This window comes from Rana temporaria, assembly GCF_905171775.1.
Source record: "Rana temporaria chromosome 2 unlocalized genomic scaffold, aRanTem1.1 chr2p, whole genome shotgun sequence".
NCBI classification, from domain to species: Eukaryota; Metazoa; Chordata; class Amphibia; order Anura; family Ranidae; genus Rana; species Rana temporaria.
In genome coordinates, this window is record NW_024404418.1 from 116224 (window position 1) to 137706 (window position 21483).

At 57.6% G+C, this 21483-nt stretch overlaps 1 protein-coding gene across 1 annotated transcript in view; it reads right to left on the minus strand.

Moving 5' to 3' along the window:
• Window positions 1-19942, minus strand: part of SLC37A1 (solute carrier family 37 member 1) — a 63405-nt gene extending 43463 nt beyond the window's left edge. The window contains exons 1-7 of the mRNA XM_040334192.1: window positions 19792-19942; window positions 7553-7648; window positions 6685-6766; window positions 4904-5033; window positions 4426-4504; window positions 2363-2498; window positions 2206-2282 (exon numbers count right to left, since the gene is read on the minus strand). Of these exons, the coding sequence (XP_040190126.1) occupies window positions 2206-2282; window positions 2363-2498; window positions 4426-4504; window positions 4904-5033; window positions 6685-6766; window positions 7553-7608 (560 nt within the window). The 5' untranslated portion in view covers window positions 7609-7648; window positions 19792-19942. The remainder of the gene's footprint in view (window positions 1-2205; window positions 2283-2362; window positions 2499-4425; window positions 4505-4903; window positions 5034-6684; window positions 6767-7552; window positions 7649-19791) is intronic.
• Window positions 19943-21483: the final 1541 nt, after the last annotated feature.

Consider the following 21483-nt stretch of genomic DNA (forward strand, 5'->3'; position numbering starts at 1 on the left):
AGCGCCCAGAGGCGATTCAGTTCGCATGTGCTGCGCTATATAAGTTTTTCATTCATTCAAGAAGGGGGGGCCGAGAGACTCACTGAGATAGTCAGAGGATAGAAGAAGGGGGGCCGAGAGACTCACTGAGATAGTCAGAGGATAGAAGAAGGGGGGCCGAGAGACTCACTGAGATAGTCAGAGGATAGAAGAAGGGGGCCCGAGAGACTCACTGAGATAGTCAGAGGATAGAAGAAGGGGGCCCGAGAGACTCACTGAGATAGTCAGAGGATAGAAGAAGGGGGGCCGAGAGACTCACTGAGATAGTCAGAGGATAGAAGAAGGGGGGCCGAGAGACTCACTGAGATAGTCAGAGGATAGAAGAAGGGGGGCAGAGAGACTCACTGAGATAGTCAGAGGATAGAAGAAGGGGGGCCGAGAGACTCACTGAGATAGTCGGGATAGAAGAAGGAGGGGGCGAGAGACTCACTGAGATAGTCGGGATAGAAGAAGGGGGGCCGAGAGCCTCACCAAGATAGTCAGAGGATAGAAGAAGGGGGGCCGATAGAAGGAGGGGGCGAGAGACTCACTGAGATAGTCAGAAAGGAGGAGCATTTGGGAGGATTATCAAAATGGCCAGAAAAAGCATTAGAGATCAATAATCCCACCAAGACACCCGAGGAAAGTAGAGGGACCAGGAGCCTCAGCAAGACAGCGAATGGATGGAAAATGGACCAAGAGATCACAGCTAAGAGAGGAAGAAACTCAGAAGATCCGGTAGAGAGCCAGAGAAAGGATGAGCCAAGATCCTCACCAAGACAGTCAGAAGAAGGATGAGAGAGCGTCACCAAGACAGCCAGAGAGGCTCACAAAGAATAGCAGAGGATGGATGAGAGACCCACATGGGGAGGCCAGAGAATTCTGGTGGGAGAGGGAAAGGACAGAGAAGGTGAAGAGGACGGGGAAGGACAGAGAAGGTGAAGAGGACGGGGAAGGACAGAGAAGGTGAAGAGGACGGGGAAGGACAGAGAAGGTGAAGAGGACGGGGAAGGACAGAGAAGGTGAAGAGGACGGGGAAGGACAGAGAAGGTGAAGAGGACGGGGAAGGACAGGGAAGGACAGAGAAGGTGAAGAGGACGGGGAAGGACAGAGAAGGTGAAGAGGACGGGGAAGGACAGAGAAGGTGAAGAGGACGGGGAAGGACAGAGAAGGTGAAGAGGACGGGGAAGGACAGAGAAGGTGAAGAGGACGGGGAAGGACAGAGAAGGTGAAGAGGACGGGGAAGGACAGAGAAGGTGAAGAGGACGGGGAAGGACAGAGAAGGTGAAGAGGGCGGGGAAGGACAGAGAAGGTGAAGAGGGCGGGAAGGACCCAGAAGGTGAAGAGGACGGGGAAGGACAGAGAAGGTGAAGAGGACGGGAAGGACACAGAAGGTGAAGAGGACGGGAAAGGACCCAGAAGGTGAAGAGGACGGGAAGGACACAGAAGGTGAAGAGGACGGGAAAGGACCCAGAAGGTGAAGAGGACGGGAAGGACACAGAAGGTGAAGAGGACGGGGAAGGACCCAGAAGGTGAAGAGGACGGGAAGGACACAGAAGGTGAAGAGGACGGGAAAGGACCCAGAAGGTGAAGAGGACGGGAAGGACACAGAAGGTGAAGAGGACGGGAAGGACACAGAAGGTGAAGAGGACGGGAAGGACCCAGAAGGTGAAGAGGACGGGGAAGGACCCAGAAGGTGAAGAGGACGGGAAGGACACAGAAGGTGAAGAGGACGGGAAAGGACCCAGAAGGTGAAGAGGACGGGAAGGACACAGAAGGTGAAGAGGACGGGAAAGGACCCAGAAGGTGAAGAGGACGGGAAGGACACAGAAGGTGAAGAGGACGGGAAAGGACCCAGAAGGTGAAGAGGACGGGAAGGACACAGAAGGTGAAGAGGACGGGAAGGACACAGAAGGTGAAGAGGACGGGAAGGACCCAGAAGGTGAAGAGGACGGGAAGGACACAGAAGGTGAAGAGGACGGGAAGGACACAGAAGGTGAAGAGGACGGGAAGGACCCAGAAGGGGTCATCAGGTCAGATACAATGAAGAATGAAGCCCATAGATGAGGTGACAAAGTGCTGAGAGGGGGAGGGGGGAGGGTATTCCAGCCATAGTACTTGCTGTATGTCCCTCCTGACCACCATTTCCAGCAACTCCCAGCCCAGCAGTTACCAGAGATCACTTACCTCCCTTTCCCAAACCAGTTCCCGATGCAGGTGACCACACTCGGCCACCCGGTAGTCTGCACCAAACCATTCAGCACCTGGGGGGGAGAGGAAAGGATGAATTACGCCCCCCGTGTGTCCCGGACCAACCTACAGACCCGCAAGGAAGATCACTTACCTGGATGATAATATAATAGGTTAGGTTGTGGATGTTGTAGAAATAGCCGAGTCCGAAGAGCGCGGTGAAGAAGCCGCTGGCCACCATTCCACAGGACAGGAAATAGCGGAGGGGTAAGCGCTCCCCAATCATCCCACTAAGAGGAGAGAAGAGCGGAAGATTCCAGAGTCATAAAAACGGGATAAAGAAGGAGGAGCCACAGAAAAACACAATCATCCGCCCTCCAATGGGATCCTTTATAGGAACTAGGGTTGTCCCGATACCAAGCATTAGCCCGATACTTGTACTCCCGATGCCTCACCCGATACTTGTACTCCGGCAAATGCTCCCGATGCCTCACCCGATACTTGTACTCGGGCAAATGCTCCCGATGCCTCACCCGATACTTGTACTCCCGATGCCTCACCCGATACTTGTACTCGGGCAAATGCTCCCGATGCCTCACCCGATACTTGTACTCAGCAAATGCTCCCGATGCCTCACCCGATACTTGTACTCGGGCAAATGCTCCCGATGCCTCACCCGATACTTGTACTCGGGCAAATGCTCCCGGTGCCTCACCCGATACTTGTACTCGGGCAAATGCTCCCGATGCCTCACCCGATACTTGTACTCGGGCAAATGCTCCCGATGCCTCACCCGATACTTGTACTCAGCAAATGCTCCCGATGCTTCACCCGACACTTGTACTCCCGATGCCTCACCCGATACTTGTACTCGGGCAAATGCTCCCGATGCCTCACCCGATACTTGTACTCGGGCAAATGCTCCCGATGCCTCACCCGATACTTGTACTCGGGCAAATGCTCCCGATGCCTCACCCGATACTTGTACTCGGGCAAATGCTCCCGATGCCTCACCCGATACTTGTACTCGGGCAAATGCTCCCGATGCTTCACCCGACACTTGTACTCCCGATGCCTCACCCGATACTTGTACTCGGGCAAATGCTCCCGATGCCTCACCCGATACTTGTACTCAGCAAATGCTCCCGATGCCTCACCCGATACTTGTACTCGGGCAAATGCTCCCGATGCCTCACCCGATACTTGTACTGTCGGTGGTGATCAGTGCGCGGGGAAGTTACAAGTACCGATCACCGCTGTATAGATTTAAAATTCATTTCTCCGCTTCTCTCTACACCCCTCCCCCCCGCGCGGCTTTCAGCTGCTTTAAAATCAGCTGTGATCGGTGCTTGTAATTCCCCCACACACGATCACCGCTGACTGTCCCGTTTTCCTCCTCCAGCCCCCCTCCGTTTTGCTGCAGTCCCCCTCCCTCCGTGTCCCCCTCCGCGCTGCCATCTCCATCCACGTGTCCCCCTCCGCGCTGCCATCTCCATCCACGTGTCCCCCTCCACGCTGCCATCTCCATCCACGTGTCCCCCTCTGTGTTTCTCTCTCCTCCTCCTCCACCCCCTGGAACTATCAGGATGGAGAGTGGGGTAGGAGCCAGTAAATCCGGCTCCTTACTGCTCTGAATGTACAGTGATCACTGACTCTGTCCATTCACATAACTGAAACATTGTAAACTGTGATTACAATGTTTCAGTTTATGAATGGAGAGGAGCGGCTGTCTTCTCTCCATTCATTTTCAGCGCAGCTGAGGCTGCAGAGAAAGGGGAACATGTGTCCCTAACCCCTTTCCCTGTCTCAGAGGGGAGATGTCAGAGGTCTGTTACGACCCCCGATATCTCACCAAAGCCCCCCCAATAGGGCTGATAAAAAAAAAAAAATTGCAATAAATAAAAAAATGTAAATAAAAAAAAATAAAAAACACACACCACCCTGACAATCCACTACCCAACAACCCCCCCGCCCCCCATTGGTGCTCCCATGACCTGCAGCCATCCCATTGGTGCTCCCATGACCTGCAGCCACCCCATTGGTGCTCCCATGACCTGCAGCCATCCCATTGGTGCTCCCATGACCTGCAGCCACCCCATTGGTGCTCCCATGACCTGCAGCCACCCCATTGGTGCTCCCATGACCTGCAGCCATCCCATTGGTGCTCCCATGACCTGCAGCCATCCCATTGGTGCTCCCATGGCAGATGAATGTTACCTGAGGAACATGCCCACCGCGTATGCACACAGGAAGGAATAATCCAGAGCTCCCAGTAACTGCTTGTAGTTCTGCTTATCTGTTGAGAGATGAATGGAGACGGTGAGCTGGGATCCGATATTCATTCATTAATACACGATCACCGGGACAGGAAGTGACGTCACAACATTAATATACGATCACCGGGACAGGAAGTGACGTCACAACATTAATACACGATCACCGGGACAGGAAGTGACAACATTACACGATTACCGGGACAGGAAGTGACGTCACAACATTAATACACGATCACCGGGACAGAAAGTGACAACATTACACGATTACCGGGACAGGAAGTGACGTCACAACATTAATACACGATTACCGGGACAGGAAGTGACGTCACAACATTAATATACGATTACCGGGACAGGAAGTGACGTCACAACATTAATATACGATCACCGGGACAGGAAGTGACGTCACAAGATCTTACCAAATGGTGCCCAGCCACAGCGGGAAGCGTTCTGAACGGCATTCTCTGAAGACGGCTTCAAGATGACAAATTCCTTGTAGCTGTGAGGCTCAATCTCATGGGGCTCTGAACAGTGTTTATGTAATTCCCCCTAGGAGACAATAGAGAGACGATCACTAGTATTCATGGGGCTCTGAACAGTGTTTATGTAATTCCCCCTAGGAGACAATAGAGAGACGATCACTAGTATTCATGGGGCTCTGAACAGTGTTTATGTAATTCCCCCTAGAAGACAATAGAGAGACGATCACTAGTATTCATGGGGCTCTGAACAGTGTTTATGCAATCTTCCCCTCATCCTCCCCCCCGTTACCAATCCCCTCCGATCACCCCACTTCCCCTCATCCCCCCCGTTACCAATCCCCTCCGATCACCCCACTTCCCCTCATCCCCCCCGTTACCAATCCCCTCCGATCACCCCACTTCCCCTCATCCTACCCTCTTACCAATCCCCTCCGATCACCCCACTTCCCCTCATCCCCCCCGTTACCAATCCCCTCCGATCACCCCACTTCCCCTCATCCCCCCCGTTACCAATCCCCTCTGATCACCCCACTTCCCCTCATCCCCCCCGTTACCAATCCCCTCTGATCACCCCACTTCCCCGCATTCCCCCCCGTTACCAATCCCCTCCGATCACCCCACTTCCCCGCCCCCCCCCCCCCCCCGTTACCAATCCCCTCTGATCACCCCACTTCCCCTCATCCCCCCCCGTTACCAATCCCCTCTGATCACCCCACTTCCCCTCATCCCGCATTCCCCTCTGATCACCCCACTTCCCCTCGTCCCCCTCCGATCACCCCACTTGCCCTCATCCCCCCCCGTTACCAATCCCCTCTGATCCCCCCCCGTTACCAATCCCCTCTGATCACCCCACTTCCCCTCATCCCGCATTCTCCTCCGATCACCCCATTTCCCCTCGTCCCCCTCCGATCACCCCACTTCCCCTCATCCCCCCCCGTTACCAATCCCCTCTGATCACCCCACTTCCCCTCATCCCGCATTCTCCTCCGATCACCCCATTTCCCCTCGTCCCCCTCCGATCACCCCACTTCCCCTCATCCCCCCCCGTTACCAATCCCCTCTGATCACCCCACTTCCCCTCATCCCGCATTCTCCTCCGATCACCCCATTTCCCCTCGTCCCCCTCCGATCACCCCACTTCCCCCCGTTACCAATCCCCTCCGATCACCCCACTTCCCCTCATCCCCCCCGTTACCAATCCCCTCTGATCACCCCACTTCCCCTCATCCCCCCCGTTACCAATCCCCTCTGATCACCCCACTTCCCCTCGTCCCCCTCCGATCACCCCACTTCCCCTCATCCCCCCCTACCCTGTTACCAATCCCCTCACCCCCCCCCCCCGATACCAATCCCCTCCGATCACCCCACTTCCCCTCATCCCCCCCCCCCCCCCCGATACCACCAATCCCCTCCGATCACCCCGTTACAAATCCCCTTACCCCCCCATTCATCTCCCATCATCCCCCTCATCACCCCCCATACCAATCCCCTCACCCCCATTCCTCTCCAATCACCCCACTTCCCCCTCATCCCCCCCCCGATACCAATCACCCTCTTCCCATCATCCCCCCACTTCCTATCTGCCCTCCATTGCCCATAAAATGGCCCCGTTACCAATCCCATCACCTCTCATCCCCCACCCCGTCTCCCATTGCCATCCCTCTACCCATGACCCTTCCATCCCCCACCCCCATCTTCCATCCCCCACCCCCACACACCTTGACGATGGTGATGGGCTTTCTGGACAGGTGGAAGCTGCAGTAGAGGAGGTAGGTGAGGAGCAGCACCAGAGCCCGGAACCTGCAGAGAGAGGAGATCAGTCATCATACACAAGTCCAGACACGCCTGCCCCGCACTGCAGCCCGGCCGTACAGACAGCCAAACCTGCCATGGCAGAAATCTACAGAATTAGAGGAGGCAGGAGGACCAACCTGCGGAGATTTCCAGGACCGCCATCTTGTTTCTATATTACGCACCACACAGAATTACTACTTTATAAAGGTCAATGACAAATTCAGAATAGAACGTGCGACATTGAGCTCATCGCCCCCTCATGCCCCACTCACACGCCCCCCTCACACCCCACGCCTCACACCCCCTCCCTCACACGCCCCCCTCACACCACCACCCTCACACGCCCCCCTCACACGCCACTCCCACCCCCTCACACGCCCCACCTCACACGCCCCCCTCATGCCCCCCACTCACACGCCCCACCTCACACCCACTCACACACCCCCCCTCACACACACCCCACCTCACACGCCCCCCTCATGCCCCACTCACGCCCCCCTCACACGCCCCACCTCACACCCACTCACACGCCCCCCTCACACACCCACCTCACACCCACTCACACGCCCCCCTCACACACCCACCTCCTCACACCTCCTCATGCCCCACTCACACCCCCTCCCACACCCACCTCACGCCCCCCCACTCACACACCCACCTCCTCACGCCCCACTCACACGCCCCCCTCACACCCACCTCACACCTCCTCCCTCACACCCACCCCACTCACGCCTCCTCACACCTGTAATCAGGACATTGTAGAAGCCTCAGGTAGGTCTGCAGGACACTTACCACTCGTCCCGTGAGAAGGAAATGAAAAAGCGGATCCCAGGAGGCAGAACTGCCATTGGCTGCTCGGAGGAGGAGAGTCGGTCTTGGCGGGTTGGTCTGGAAGGAGAACAAGTGAAGGTTAGTGGAGTGGGGTCAGCGCTCCCCAATCTCACCATAGACACACCAATCTACAACAGATACGAGCGGTTTGGGGGTCACTACAATCCCCACTATACAGAAAACAGGCAAAACGACTGAAACAACTTCCTAGAATTCCTGAAGTCCGGAGGAACCGACTCATCCGACATCCGGAGATCCCAAGAGGGAAGCCAAAGGTTTGAGGACGTGTCAGACCAGGATATCAATATCGGGGTACAAGTGACCCCAATGGGGTGCCCAACATGGCGGGTCACGTCATCCACCTAAATTCAAACCTCACCAGATAGAGGACCTCACAAGTGTCGGCCATTTGCTGGATTCCTGGAGAGGTGGTGACATCATCGCGCCCAGTGAAGGAGAAGACAATGGAATTCTAACGAGCACACCCACTAATATTCATCTGTAAGGGGGGAGGGGCCCAGGCAATTTGAGCGAACCTTGAGATTTACTTCTCCCTTGGGTAGACGTCCAACAGCTCTACAACTGGGTGCCGCCATATTGGATGTCAAGTCCACCGCCCCACCTACTCCGATCATAGTCACTCTATATTATTCTCCTTCACACCACAATGTGGTCCCCAGCCTGAGGAGAGTGACTGGCTTTCTGAGGAATTGTATAGGGCAGTGGCTCTCGGGACCCCCCTGGGGGGTCAAATGAGGATTTGCCAGGGGTCACCTAATCCTGGGCTGTTCCTGAATCCCGCTCCTCTCTCCCAGCCTTTGTGGCTGCCCAGCTGGGCTGTTCCTGAATCCCGCTCCTCTCTCCCAGCCTTTGTGGCTGCTCAGCTGGGCTGTCCCTGGAGCCCGCTCCTCTCTCCCAGCCTTTGTGGCTGCCCAGCTGGGCTGTCCCTGGAGCCCGCTCCTCTCTCCCAGCCTTTGTGGCTGCCCAGCTGGGCTGTCCCTGGAGCCCGTTCCTCTCTCCCAGCCTTTGTGGCTGCCCAGCTGGGCTGTCCCTGAATCCCGCTCCTCTCTCCCAGCCTTTGTGGCTGCCCAGCTGGGCTGTTCCTGAATCCCGCTCCTCTCTCCCAGCCTTTGTGGCTGCCCACCTGGGCTGTCCCTGAATCCCGCTCCTCTCTCCCAGCCTTTGTGGCTGCCCAGCTGGGCTGTTCCTGAATCCCGCTCCTCTCTCCCAGCCTTTGTGGCTGCCCAGCTGGGCTGTCCCTGAATCCCGCTCCTCTCTCCCAGCCTTTGTGGCTGCCCAGCTGGGCTGTCCCTGAATCCCGCTCCTCTCTCCCAGCCTTTGTGGCTGCTCAGCTGGGCTGTTCCTGAATCCCGCTCCTCTCTCCCAGCCTTTGTGGCTGCCCAGCTGGGCTGTCCCTGAATCCCGCTCCTCTCTCCCAGCCTTTGTGGCTGCCCACCTGGGCTGTCCCTGAATCCCGCTCCTCTCTCCCAGCCTTTGTGGCTGCCCAGCTGGGCTGTCCCTGAATCCCGCTCCTCTCTCCCAGCCTTTGTGGCTGCTCAGCTGGGCTGTTCCTGAATCCCGCTCCTCTCTCCCAGCCTTTGTGGCTGCCCACCTGGGCTGTCCCTGAATCCCGCTCCTCTCTCCCAGCCTTTGTGGCTGCTCAGCTGGGCTGTTCCTGAATCCCGCTCCTCTCTCCCAGCCTTTGTGGCTGCCCAGCTGGGCTGTCCCTGAATCCCGCTCCTCTCTCCCAGCCTTTGTGGCTGCCCACCTGGGCTGTCCCTGAATCCCGCTCCTCTCTCCCAGCCTTTGTGGCTGCCCAGCTGGGCTGTCCCTGAATCCCGCTCCTCTCTCCCAGCCTTTGTGGCTGCCCACCTGGGCTGTCCCTGAATCCCGCTCCTCTCTCCCAGCCTTTGTGGCTGCTCAGCTGGGCTGTTCCTGAATCCCGCTCCTCTCTCCCAGCCTTTGTGGCTGCCCACCTGGGCTGTCCCTGAATCCCGCTCCTCTCTCCCAGCCTTTGTGGCTGCTCAGCTGGGCTGTTCCTGAATCCCGCTCCTCTCTCCCAGCCTTTGTGGCTGCCCAGCTGGGCTGTTCCTGAATCCCGCTCCTCTCTCCCAGCCTTTGTGGCTGCCCAGCTGGGCTATCCCTGGAGCCCGCTCCTCTCTCCCAGCCTTTGTGGCTGCCCAGCGGGGCATACCTAGAGCATTTGGCACCCGGGGCGGATCCAATATCTGGCACCCCCCCCCACGTTAAAATGTAAAAACACCCCACTGTGCCCCCTGCATACCTCTGCATTCTTCAATATCTTTTTGTTACTGGTGTGTACCCCTCTCCACAACTGCACCACTGGACCACTTTACATTGCACAGTCCCCTGCATCACTGGACCCCTTTACATTACACAGCACCCTGCATCACTGGACCCCTTTACATCTCATAGCACCCTGCACCTCTGGACCCTTTTACATTACACAGCCCCCTGCATCACTGGACCCCTTTACATTACACAGCACCCTGCATCACTGGACCCCTTTACATCTCATAGCACCCTGCACCTCTGGACCCTTTTACATTACACAGCCCCCTGCATCACTGGACCCCTTTACATTACACAGCCCCCTGCATCACTGGACCCCTTTACATTACACAGCCCCCTGCATCACTGGACCCCTTTACATTACACAGCCCCCTGCATCACTGGACCCTTTTACATTACACAGCCCCCTGCATCACTGGACCCCTTTACATTACACAGCCCCCTGCATCACTGGACCTCTTTTACATTACACAGCCCCCTGCATCACTGGACCCCTTTACATTACACAGCCCCCTGCATCACTGGACCTCTTTACATTACACAGCACCCTGCATCACTGGACCCCTTTTACATTACAAAGCCGCCTGCACCTCTGGACCCTTTTACACTACACAGCCCTCTGCACCCCTTTACAGTACACAGCACCCTGCACCTCTGGACCCCTTTACATTACACAGCCCCCTGCTCCACTGGACCCCTTTACATCACATAGCCCCCTGGACCTCTGGACCCCTTTACATTACACAGCCCCCTGCACCACTGGACCCCTTTACATTACACAGCCCCCTGCACCACTGCACCCCTTTTACATTACACAGCCGCCTGCACCCCTTTTACATTACACAGCCGCCTGCACCCCTTTTACATTACACAGCCGCCTGCACCCCTTTTACATTACACAGCCGCCTGCACCTCTGGACCCTTTCACACTACACAGCCCTCTGCACCCCTTTTACATTACACAGCACCCTGCATCACTGGACCCCTTTACACTACACAGCCACCTGCACCTCTGGACCCTTTTACATTACACAGCACCCTGCATCACTGCACCCCTTTTACATTACACAGCCCCCTGCACCCCTGCATGTTACACAGACCCCCTTCAGTGCAGACACCCCCTTCAGTGCAGACACCCCCTTCAGTGCAAATCCACCCCCCTCAGTGCAAATCCACCCCCCTCAGTGCAAACCCCCAGTGCAAACCCCCCCTCAGTGAAATCCCCCCCTCCCCATTCAGTACCTCAGATAATCGCAGCGCCACGGCACATGGACAGAAGGTCCCCTCGGCCCCTCCCCCTCTGTACACACAGAGAGGAGGGGGCTGTGCCTGTGTGCCGACTGCCGAGCACCGCTAACAGCCCGTGGCTGTGAGAGGAGGGGATAGGTGGTGCTGCGGTGTCACCCCGCAACCCCCCCTCCTCTTGTACCGTGGTGCTCGGCACTCCGATTCGGCGGCGCTCATCGCGGCAGTCGCGGGGGGGGAGCCGCCCCCCCCCCACGTCAGCTAAAAAAATATATATATATACCAGCGATTAGAGTTCCTGTTAAAAGTCCTCACTACAGGTCAGCAGCTGACCTTCATCAAGAGCACCTAAGTTGGCTGAAAATCAAAACGAGGAAAGGAAGGAAGAGGGGGGGAACGAGGGAGGAAAGGAAAGGAAAGGAAAGGAAAGGAAAGGAAAGGAAAGGAAAGGAAAGGAAAGGAAAGGAAAGGAAAGGAAAGGAAAGGAAAGAGGGGGGGAACGAGGGAGGAAAGGAAAGGAAAGGAAAGGAAAGGAAAAGAAAAGGAAAGGAAAGGAAAAGGAAAGGAAAAGGAAAGGAAAAGGAAAGGAAAAGGAAAGGAAAGGAAAAGGAAAGGAAAGGAAAGGAAAGGAAAGGAAAGGAAAAGGAAAAGGAAAAGGAAAGGAAAGGAAAGGAAAAGGAAAAGGAAAAGGAAAGGAAAGGAAAGGAAAGGAAAAGGAAAAGGAAAAGGAAAGGAAAGGAAAGGAAAGGAAGAGGGGAGAACGAGGGAGGAAAGGAAGGAAGAGGGGGGGAACGAGGGAGGAAAGGAAAGGAAAGGAAAGGAAGAGGGGAGAACGAGGGAGGAAAGGAAGGAAGAGGGGGGGAACGAGGGAGGAAAGGAAAGGAAAGGAAAGGAAAGGAAGAGGGGAGAACGAGGGAGGAAAGGAAGGAAGAGGGGGGAACGAGGGAGGAAAGGAAAGGAAAAGGAAAAGGAAAAGGAAAAGGAAAGGAAAGGAAAAGGAAAAGGAAAAGGAAAGGAAAGGGAAAGGAAAAGGAAAGGAAAGGAAAAGGAAAGGAAAGGAAAAGGAAAGAAAAGGAAAGGAAAAGGAAAGGGAAAGGAAAGGAAAGGGAAGGGAAGGGAAAGGGAAGGGAAGAGGAAAGGAAAAGGAAAGGAAAGGAAAAGGAAAGGAAAGGAAAAGGAAAGGAAAGGAAAGGAAAGGAAAGGAAGAGGGGAGAACGAGGGAGGAAAGGAAGGAAGAGGGGGGGAACGAGGGAGGAAAGGAAAGGAAAGGAAAGGAAGAGGGGAGAACGAGGGAGGAAAGGAAAGGAAGGAAGAGGGGGGGAACGAGGGAGGAAAGGAAAGGAAAGGAAAGGAAAGGAAAGGAAAGGAAAGGAAAGAGGGGAGAACGAGGGAGGAAAGGAAGGAAGGAAGGAAGGAAGGAAGGAAGAGGGGGGGAACGAGGAAAGGAAAGGAAAGGAAAAGAGGGGAGAACGAGGGAGGAAAGGAAGGAAGGAAGGAAGGAAGGAAGAGGGGGGAATGAGGGAGGAAAGGAAGGAAGAGGGAGGGGAGGAAGAGGGAGGGAGGGGAGGAAGAGGGGGGGAACGAGGGAGGGAGGGGAGGAAGAGGGGGGGAACGAGGGAGGGAGGGGAGGAAGAGGGGGGGAACGAGGGAGGAAAGGAAGGAAAGGAAAGGAAAGGAAAGGAAAGGAAAGGAAAGGAAAGGAAGAGGGGAGAACGAGGGAGGAAAGGAAAGGAAGGAAGGAAGAGGGGGGGAACGAGGGAGGAAAGGAAGGAAAGGAAAGGAAAGGAAAGGAAAGGAAGAGGGGAGAACGAGGGAGGAAAGGAAGGAAGGAAGGAAGGAAGGAAGGAAGGAAGAGGGGGGGAACGAGGAAAGGAAAGGAAAGGAAAGGAAAGGAAAAGAGGGGAGAACAAGGGAGGAAAGGAAGGAAGGAAGGAAGGAAGGAAGGAAGGAAGAGGGGGGAATGAGGGAGGAAAGGAAGGACGAGGGAGGGAAGGAAGAGGGAGGGGAGGAAGAGGGAGGGGAGGAAGAGGGGGGAACGAGGGAGGGGAGGAAGAGGGGGGAACGAGGGAGGGGAGGAAGAGGGGGGAACGAGGGAGGGGAGGAAGAGGGGGACGAGAGAGGAAGAGGGGGGGGAACGAGGGAGGGAGGGGAACGAGGGAGGGAGGGGAGGAAGAGGGGGGGAACGAGGGAGGGAGGGGAGGAAGAGGGGGGGAACGAGGGAGGAAAGGAAGGAAGGAAGGAAGGAAGGAAGGAAAGGAACGAACGAGGGAGGAAAGGAAGGAAGGAAGGAAGGAAGGAAGGAAGGAAGAGGGGGGAACGAGGGAGGAAAGGAAGGAAGAGGGGGGAACGAGGGAGGGAAGGAAGAGGGGGGACGGAGGGGAGGAACGAGGGAGGAACGAGGGAGGGAGGGGAGGAACGAGAGAGGAAGAGGGGAGGAAGAGGGGGAACGAGAGAGAGGAAGAGGGGAGGAAGAGGGGGAACGAGAGAGAGGAAGAGGGGAGGAAGAGGGGGAACGAGAGAGAGGAAGAGGGGAGGAAGAGGGGGGAACGAGGGAGGAAGAGGGGGGAAGAGGGGGGAACGAGGGAGGAAGAGGGGGGGAAGAGGGAGGAACGAGGGAGGAACGAGGGAGGAACGAGGGAGGAACGAGGGGGGAACGAGGGAGGAACGAGGGGGGAACGAGGGGGGAACGAGGGAGGAACGAGGGGGGAACGAGGGGGGAACGAGGGAGGAAGAGGGGGGAACGAGGGAGGAAGAGGGGGGAACGAGGGAGGAAGAGGGGGGGAACGAGGGAGGAAGAGGGGGGGAACGAGGGAGGAAGAGGGGGGGAACGAGGGAGGAAGAGGGGGGGAACGAGGGAGGAAGAGGGGGGGAACGAGGGAGGAAGAGGGGGGGAACGAGGGAGGAAGAGGGGGGGGAACGAGGGAGGAAGAGGGGGGGAACGAGGGAGGAAGAGGGGGGGAACGAGGGAGGAAGAGGGGGGGAACGAGGGAGGAAGAGGGGGGGAACGAGGGAGGAAGAGGGGGGGGAACGAGGGAGGAAGAGGGGGGGGGAACGAGGGAGGAAGAGGGGGGGAACGAGGGAGGAAGAGGGGGGGAACGAGGGAGGAAGAGGGGGGAACGAGGGAGGAAGAGGGGGGAACGAGGGAGGAAGAGGGGGGAACGAGGGAGGAAGAGGGGGGGAACGAGGGAGGAAGAGGGGGGAAACGAGGGAGGAAGAGGGGGGAAACGAGGGAGGAAGAGGGGGGAACGAGGGAGGAAGAGGGGGGAAACGAGGGAGGAAGAGGGGGGAAACGAGGGAGGAAGAGGGGGGGAACGAGGGAGGAAGAGGGGGGGGACGAGGGAGGAAGAGGGGGGAACGAGGGAGGAAAAGGGGGGGGACGAGGGAGGAAAAGGGGGGGGACGAGGGAGGAAGAGGGGGGGAACGAGGGAGGACAGAATGTCCCAGCAATTCACCTGAAATTCTGAACCGTCAGTCACATGACCCCTCAGAGGAAAGAGGAACTACAACTTCCTGCATCTTATTAATGCTTCCGGACCTCCACCACCCAGGGCGGGAGATGTCATACCGAGAATTACACCCGACATACAGGACAGGAGAAGTAGTACTGTGCAGAGTCCATACATACAGAATAAGGAGAGATACCGAGAATTATGTTGATTATAAATAGGATGGGAAGTAATACTATGTAAGGTATGGAGACGCAGTGTGGTGGGGGTGGGGTGGCAGTCAGGGAAGTAATACTAGGTAAGGTATGGAGACGCAGTGTGGTGGGGGTGGGGTGGCAGTCAGGGAAGTAATACTAGGTAAGGGATGGAGACGCGGTGGGGGTGGTGCGGCAGTTCTTGGCAGTCACACGCTCTCTGTATAAAGGCGACACACCAGCAGGATGTGACCAGGATGTGGAGGTTGTCAGGTGTGCCGGGAGGGAGAATTCTGTGACAAAAGAAATCCTGGAACGTTCAGCAACTCTGCATTATCACATCTCCATCCCAACATGAGCAGTTCCCCGGGGATGAGGACCATTAGGAGGGGGGGGGTCCCTGGGGACAAGGAGCTCTATGGTAGGGGGGGGGTCCCTGGGGACGAGGAGCTCTATGGTAGGGGGGGGTCCCTGGGGACAAGGAGCTCTATGGTAGGGGGGGTCCCTGGAGACAAGGAGCTCTATGGTAGGGGGGGGCCCTGGGGACGAGGAGCTCTATGGTAGGGGGGGGTCCCTGGGGACAAGGAGCTCTATGGTGGGGGGGGGGTCCCTGGGGACGAGGAGCTCTATGGTAGGGGGGGGGTCCCTGGAGACAAGGAGCTCTATGGTGGGGGGGGGTCCCTGGAGACAAGGAGCTCTATGGTGGGGGGGGGGGGTCCCTGGGGACAAGGAGCTCTATGGTAGGGGGGGGGGTCCCTGGGGACAAGGAGCTCTATGGTGGGGGGGGGGTCCCTGGGGACGAGGAGCTCTATGGTAGGGGGGGGTCCCTGGAGACAAGGAGCTCTATGGTGGGGGGGGTCCCTGGGGACAAGGAGCTCTATGGTGGGGGGGGGGCCCTGGGGACAAGGAGCTCTATGGTGGGGGGGGGGTCCCTGGGGACGAGGAGCTCTATGGTAGGGGGGGGGGTCCCTGGGGACGAGGAGCTCTATGGTAGGGGGGGTCCCTGGGGACGAGGAGCTCTATGGTGGGGGGGGGGGTCCCTGGGGACAAGGAGCTCTATGGTAGGGGGGGGGGGTCCCTGGAGACAAGGAGCTCTATGGTGGGGGGGGGGGGTCCCTGGGGACGAGGAGCTCTATGGTAGGGGGGGTCCCTGGGGACGAGGAGCTCTATGGTGGGGGGGGGGGTCCTGTACTAGTAAGGGGTGGCCACAAGGATCTCCTGCTGTGTAGGTCATGCAGGTTCCTCTCCATACTTACCCCCCTTTCCGTGGCTATTCGAGCCGACGGGACACCTGCTCCTGGAATTTCTCCTGACGAAGCCGATGTAATATGGCGAAACTAGTAGAGAGACTCCCCGTGACCCCAACACTTACCTGGACTCCCCATCAGGGGATTGCAGTTTCGGTGATTTGATCGGTTGTCCTGATATGTGGATCGTTTTTATTGTCCTTTAATGTTTTGTATTTACTTGTTTGTTATACTAATAAATGTTTCTATGTTTTTATATTTCTGCTCTTCTCCGAGTTCATCTCCTCGTCCTGTTCCCGGGATAGTCCTCTGCCCATTTGTCTCTGGGGTCCTTGGGGTTCCCCGAGACCAATACTGGGCTGTTTATTGATTACCAATGACCCCCAATAATTCCCATGGAGCCCCAAAGACCCCCCAATGATGTCCAATAAATACCATGGAGCCGGAATAACACCCAATGACCATAAATGTCCCCCATGGAGCACGATTGAACACCAATGCCCCCCCCCCCCAATGATGTCCAATAAATCCCATAGAGAATCAATGAACACCAGGGCACGCTATGGAACACTAATGACACCCCCATGGATCACTAATGACCACCAGGGACCTTCAGTAATTCTTCTTGAACACCAATAACCCCCAACTATTCCCATGGAGCACCAATGACCCCCCCAGTAATGACCAATGGACACCAAAGAACCCCACTGGTGATCAGTGAGAGTTTTTGATATTTCATGGTGGTCACTGGTTGTCAGCGGGGCTCCCTGGTGGTCACTGGTTGCCAGCAGGGCTCCCTGGTGGTCACTGGTTGTCAGCAGGGCTCCCTGGTGGTCACTGGTTGTCAGCAGGGCTCCCTGGTGGTCACTGGTTGTCAGCAGGGCCCCCTGGTGGTCACTGGTTGTCAGCGGGGCTCCCTGGTGGTCAGCGGGGCTTGCTGGTGGTCACTGGTTGTCAGCGGGGCTCCCTGGTGGTCAGCGGGGTTCCCTGGTGGTCACTGGTTGTCAGCGGGGCTCCCTCGTGGTCACTGGTTGTCAGCGGGGCTCCCTCGTGGTCACTGGTTGTCAGCGGGGCTCCCTCGTGGTCACTGGTTGTCAGCGGGGCTCCCTCGTGGTCACTGGTTGTCAGCGGGGCTCCCTCGTGGTCACTGGTTGTCAGCGGGGCTCCCTCGTGGTCACTGGTTGTCAGCGGGGCCCGCTGGTGGTCACTGGTTGTCAGCGGGGCTCCCTGGTGGTCACTGGTTGTCAGCGGGGCTCCCTGGTGGTCACTGGTTGTCAGCGGGGCTCCCTGGTGGTCACTGGTTGTCAGCGGGGCTCCCTGGTGGTCACTGGTTGTCAGCGGGGCTCCCTGGTGGTCACTGGTTGTCAGCGAGGTTGGGGTCACCAGACAATTGTACAATGTGATGTGAGGAAGAACATCCAACTCTGATTGGGATGAAGCCGCCCAACAAACAAACGTCCTGAACGTCTCTCTATCAGTGACCCCCCCGGGGGGAGGAGATTACTCAGTAATGAGATTTGTGCTAATTCTGAACAATGAGACGTCACAATGCAAATCCAAACAAAGCTAAACAAAGCGAAACGTCAGCGAAGGAGACGCCATGGAGCCGGACCTGAGAGACCAACTTATCTCCAATCACAGACCAATCACATCACAGGCCCACTTATCTCCAATCACAGACCAATCACATCACAGGCCCACTTATCTCCAATCACAGACCAATCACATCACAGGCCCACTTATCTCCAGACAGACCAATCACATCACAGGCCCACTTATCTCCAATCACAGACAGACCAATCACATCACAGGCCCACTTATCTCCTTCACACTGATATCAGGCAGCAAATGGCATCACCCAGGAGATTCCTTCATGTCTGTAGATTGGCAATTTCTGGGCTGCAGGAGAAACTCTAATGACCATTTTAGTGTCCAAAGAGAGAGAAACATGTCAGATACTGGACTCTCAGCACAGCCATACCTCCATCCCCTGGACTCTCAGCACAGCCATGCCACCACCCCCAAACCCCACCACCCCACCATCCCTGAGCCCCCCATGCCACCATCCCATCCCCGCCACCCCTGGACTCTCCACACAGCCGTATACTGGACATGTCTACACCGTCCCTGCGCCCCACACAGCCATGCCACCATCCCCACCACCCCATACCCCCATCCCCTGGACTCTCCACACAGCCGTATAGTGGACATGTCTACACCGTCCCTGCGCCCCACACAGCCATGCCACCATCCCCACCATCTCCACCACCCCCGAGCCCCCCATACCCCATCATCTCCACCACCCCATACCCCCAAGCCCCACACAGCCATGCCACCATCCCCATACCCCACCACCCCTGGACTCTCCGCACAGCCGTATACTGGACATGTCTACACCGTCCCTGCGCCCCACACAGCCATGCCACCATCTCCACCACCCCATCTCCACCACCCCCGAGCCCCACATACCCCATCATCTCCACCACCCCATACCCCACACAGCCATGCCACCATCCCACAAACCCCATCCCCACACCCCCATCATCTCCACCACCCCCAAACCTCACACCCCCCATCATCTCCACCACCCCTGAGCCCCCCATACCCCATCATCTCCACCACCCCTGAGCCCCCCACACCCCATCATCTCCACCACCCCCAAGCCTCACACCCCATCATCTCCACCACCCCTGAGCCCCAAACCATCATCTCCACCACCCCCGAGCCCCCCATACCCCATCATCTCCACCACCCCTGAGCTCCCCATACCCCATCATCTCCACCACCCCTGAGCCCCCCACACCCCATCATCTCCACCACCCCTGAGTCCCACACCCCCATCATCTTCACCACCCCTGAGCCCCCCATACCCCATCATCTCCACCACCCCTGAGCCCCCCATACCCCATCATCTCCACCACCCCCAAGCCTCACACCCCCATCATCTCCACCACCCCTGAGCCCCAAACCATCATCTCCACCACCCCCGAGCCCCCCATACCCCATCATCTCCACCACCCCTGAGCTCCCCATACCCCATCATCTCCACCACCCCTGAGCCCCACACCCCCCCATCATCTCCACCACCCCTGAGCCCCACATACCCATCATCTCCACCACCCCTGAGCCCCCCATACCCCATCATCTCCACCACCCCTGAGCCCCACATACCCATCATCTCCACCACCCCATACCCCACACAGCCATGCCACCATCCCACAAACCCCATCCCCACACCCCCATCATCTCCACCACCCCCAAACCTCACACCCCCCATCATCTCCACCACCCCTGAGCCCCCCATACCCCATCATCTCCACCACCCCTGAGCCCCCCACACCCCATCATCTCCACCACCCCTGAGCCCCCCATACCCCATCATCTCCACCACCCCCAAGCCTCACACCCCCATCATCTCCACCACCCCTGAGCCCCAAACCATCATCTCCACCACCCCCGAGCCCCCCATACCCCATCATCTCCACCACCCCTGAGCTCCCCATACCCCATCATCTCCACCACCCCTGAGCCCCACACCCCCCCATCATCTCCACCACCCCTGATCCCCACATACCCCATCATCTCCACCACCCCTGAGCCCCACATACCCATCATCTCCACCACCCCTGAGCCCCCCATACCCCATCATCTCCACCACCCCTGAGTCCTACACCCCATCATCTCCACCACCCCTGAGCCCCACACATCCATACCGTCCCACCAATGTACCTGAAATGTTAACACATATCACTTACCTGCAATGTGTAAGTCTCTGGTGGTCTCCCCCCTTAGCTCTCTCTGTGCCTTAGGTGGTCTATTTCGGTGTCTCTGGTAGTCTCTCCTCTCAGCTCTCTGTGTCTGGTGGTCTCCTCTCTCTCTGGTGGTCTCCTCTCAGTCTCTGGTGGTCTCTCCTCTCCTCTCTGGTGGTCTCTCCACTCCTCTCTGGTGGTCTCTCCTCTCAGCTCTCTGTGTCTGGTGGTCTCTCTCCTCAGTCTCTGGTGGTCTCTCTCTCTCTGGTTGTCTCTCCTCTCTCTCAGGTGGTCTCCTCAGTCTCTAGTGGTCTCTCCTCTCAGTGTCTGGTGGTCTCCCCCCTTAGCTCTCTCTCTCAGGTGGTCTCTCTGTGTCTGGTGGTCTCTCCTCTCAGTCGGTCTCTCCTCTCCTCTCTGGTGATCTCTCTGTGTCTCTTCTCTCTGTTTCCTGGTTACAGGAGAAGCTCAGAGTGAAGTGAATAAACTTCCTCATAGTCACTCTTCTCACCTGCAGCTCTCCAGCCCCTCCCACCCTCACCTGTGGCCCCTCCTCCTTTTATTACAGGTGATCAGACAGGTTGGACCAGTTGCCAGGAATGTCTCCAGGTGACGGCCACACCCAGAAATGCAGCAATTGCGTCACACTTTGTTTGTCTGCAGATAATCATCTCCTCCACTTTTATATCTGATAGGAGAATTTATTGATCTTAAGGGCTGGAGTGTGTACACGTCATGGGGGGGGCGTGTACACGTCATGGGGGGGCGTGTACACGTCATGGGGGGTGTGTGTACACGTCATGGGGGGGGAGCGTGTACACGTCATGGGGGGGGGTGTACACGTCATGGGGGGGGCATGTACACATCATGAAGGGGGGGCGTGTACACGTCATGGGGGAGCGCTGGACGGATGGGGGCGTGTACACGTCATGGGGGAGTGCTGGATGGGGGGGCGTGTACACGTCATGGGGGGGGGGGGTGTACACTTCATGGGGAGCGCTGGATGGGGGGGCATGTACACGTCATGGGGGGGTGTACACGTCATGGGGGGGGGGTGTACACGTCATGGGGGGGGGCGTGTACACGTCATGGGGGGGGTGTACACGTCATGGGGGGGGCATGTACACATCATGAAGGGGGGGGCGTGTACACGTCATGGGGGAGCGCTGGACGGAGGGGGCGTGTACACGTCATGGGGGAGTGCTGGATGGGGGGGCGTGTACACGTCATGGGGGGGGTGTACACGTCATTGGGGGGGGGTGTACACGTCATGGGGAGCGCTGGATGGGGGGGGCATGTACACGTCATGGGGGGGTGTACACGTCATGGGGGGGGGGTGTACACGTCATGGGGGGGGGGTGTACACGTCATGGGGAGCGCTGGATGGGGGGGGCATGTACACGTCATGGGGGAGCTCTGGATGGAGGGGGCGTGTACACGTCATGTGGGAGCGCTGGATGGGGGGGGCGTGTACACGTCATGGGGGGGGTGTGTACACGTCATGGGGGAGCGCTGGATGGGGGGGGCGTGTACACGTCATGGGGGAGCGCTGGATGGGGGGGGGCGTGTACACGTCATGGGGGAGGGATGGATGGGGGGGGCGTGTACACGTCATGGGGGAGCGATGGATGGGGGGCGTGTACACGTCATGGGGGAGCGCTGGATGGGGGGCGTGTACACGTCATGGGGGAGCGCTGGATG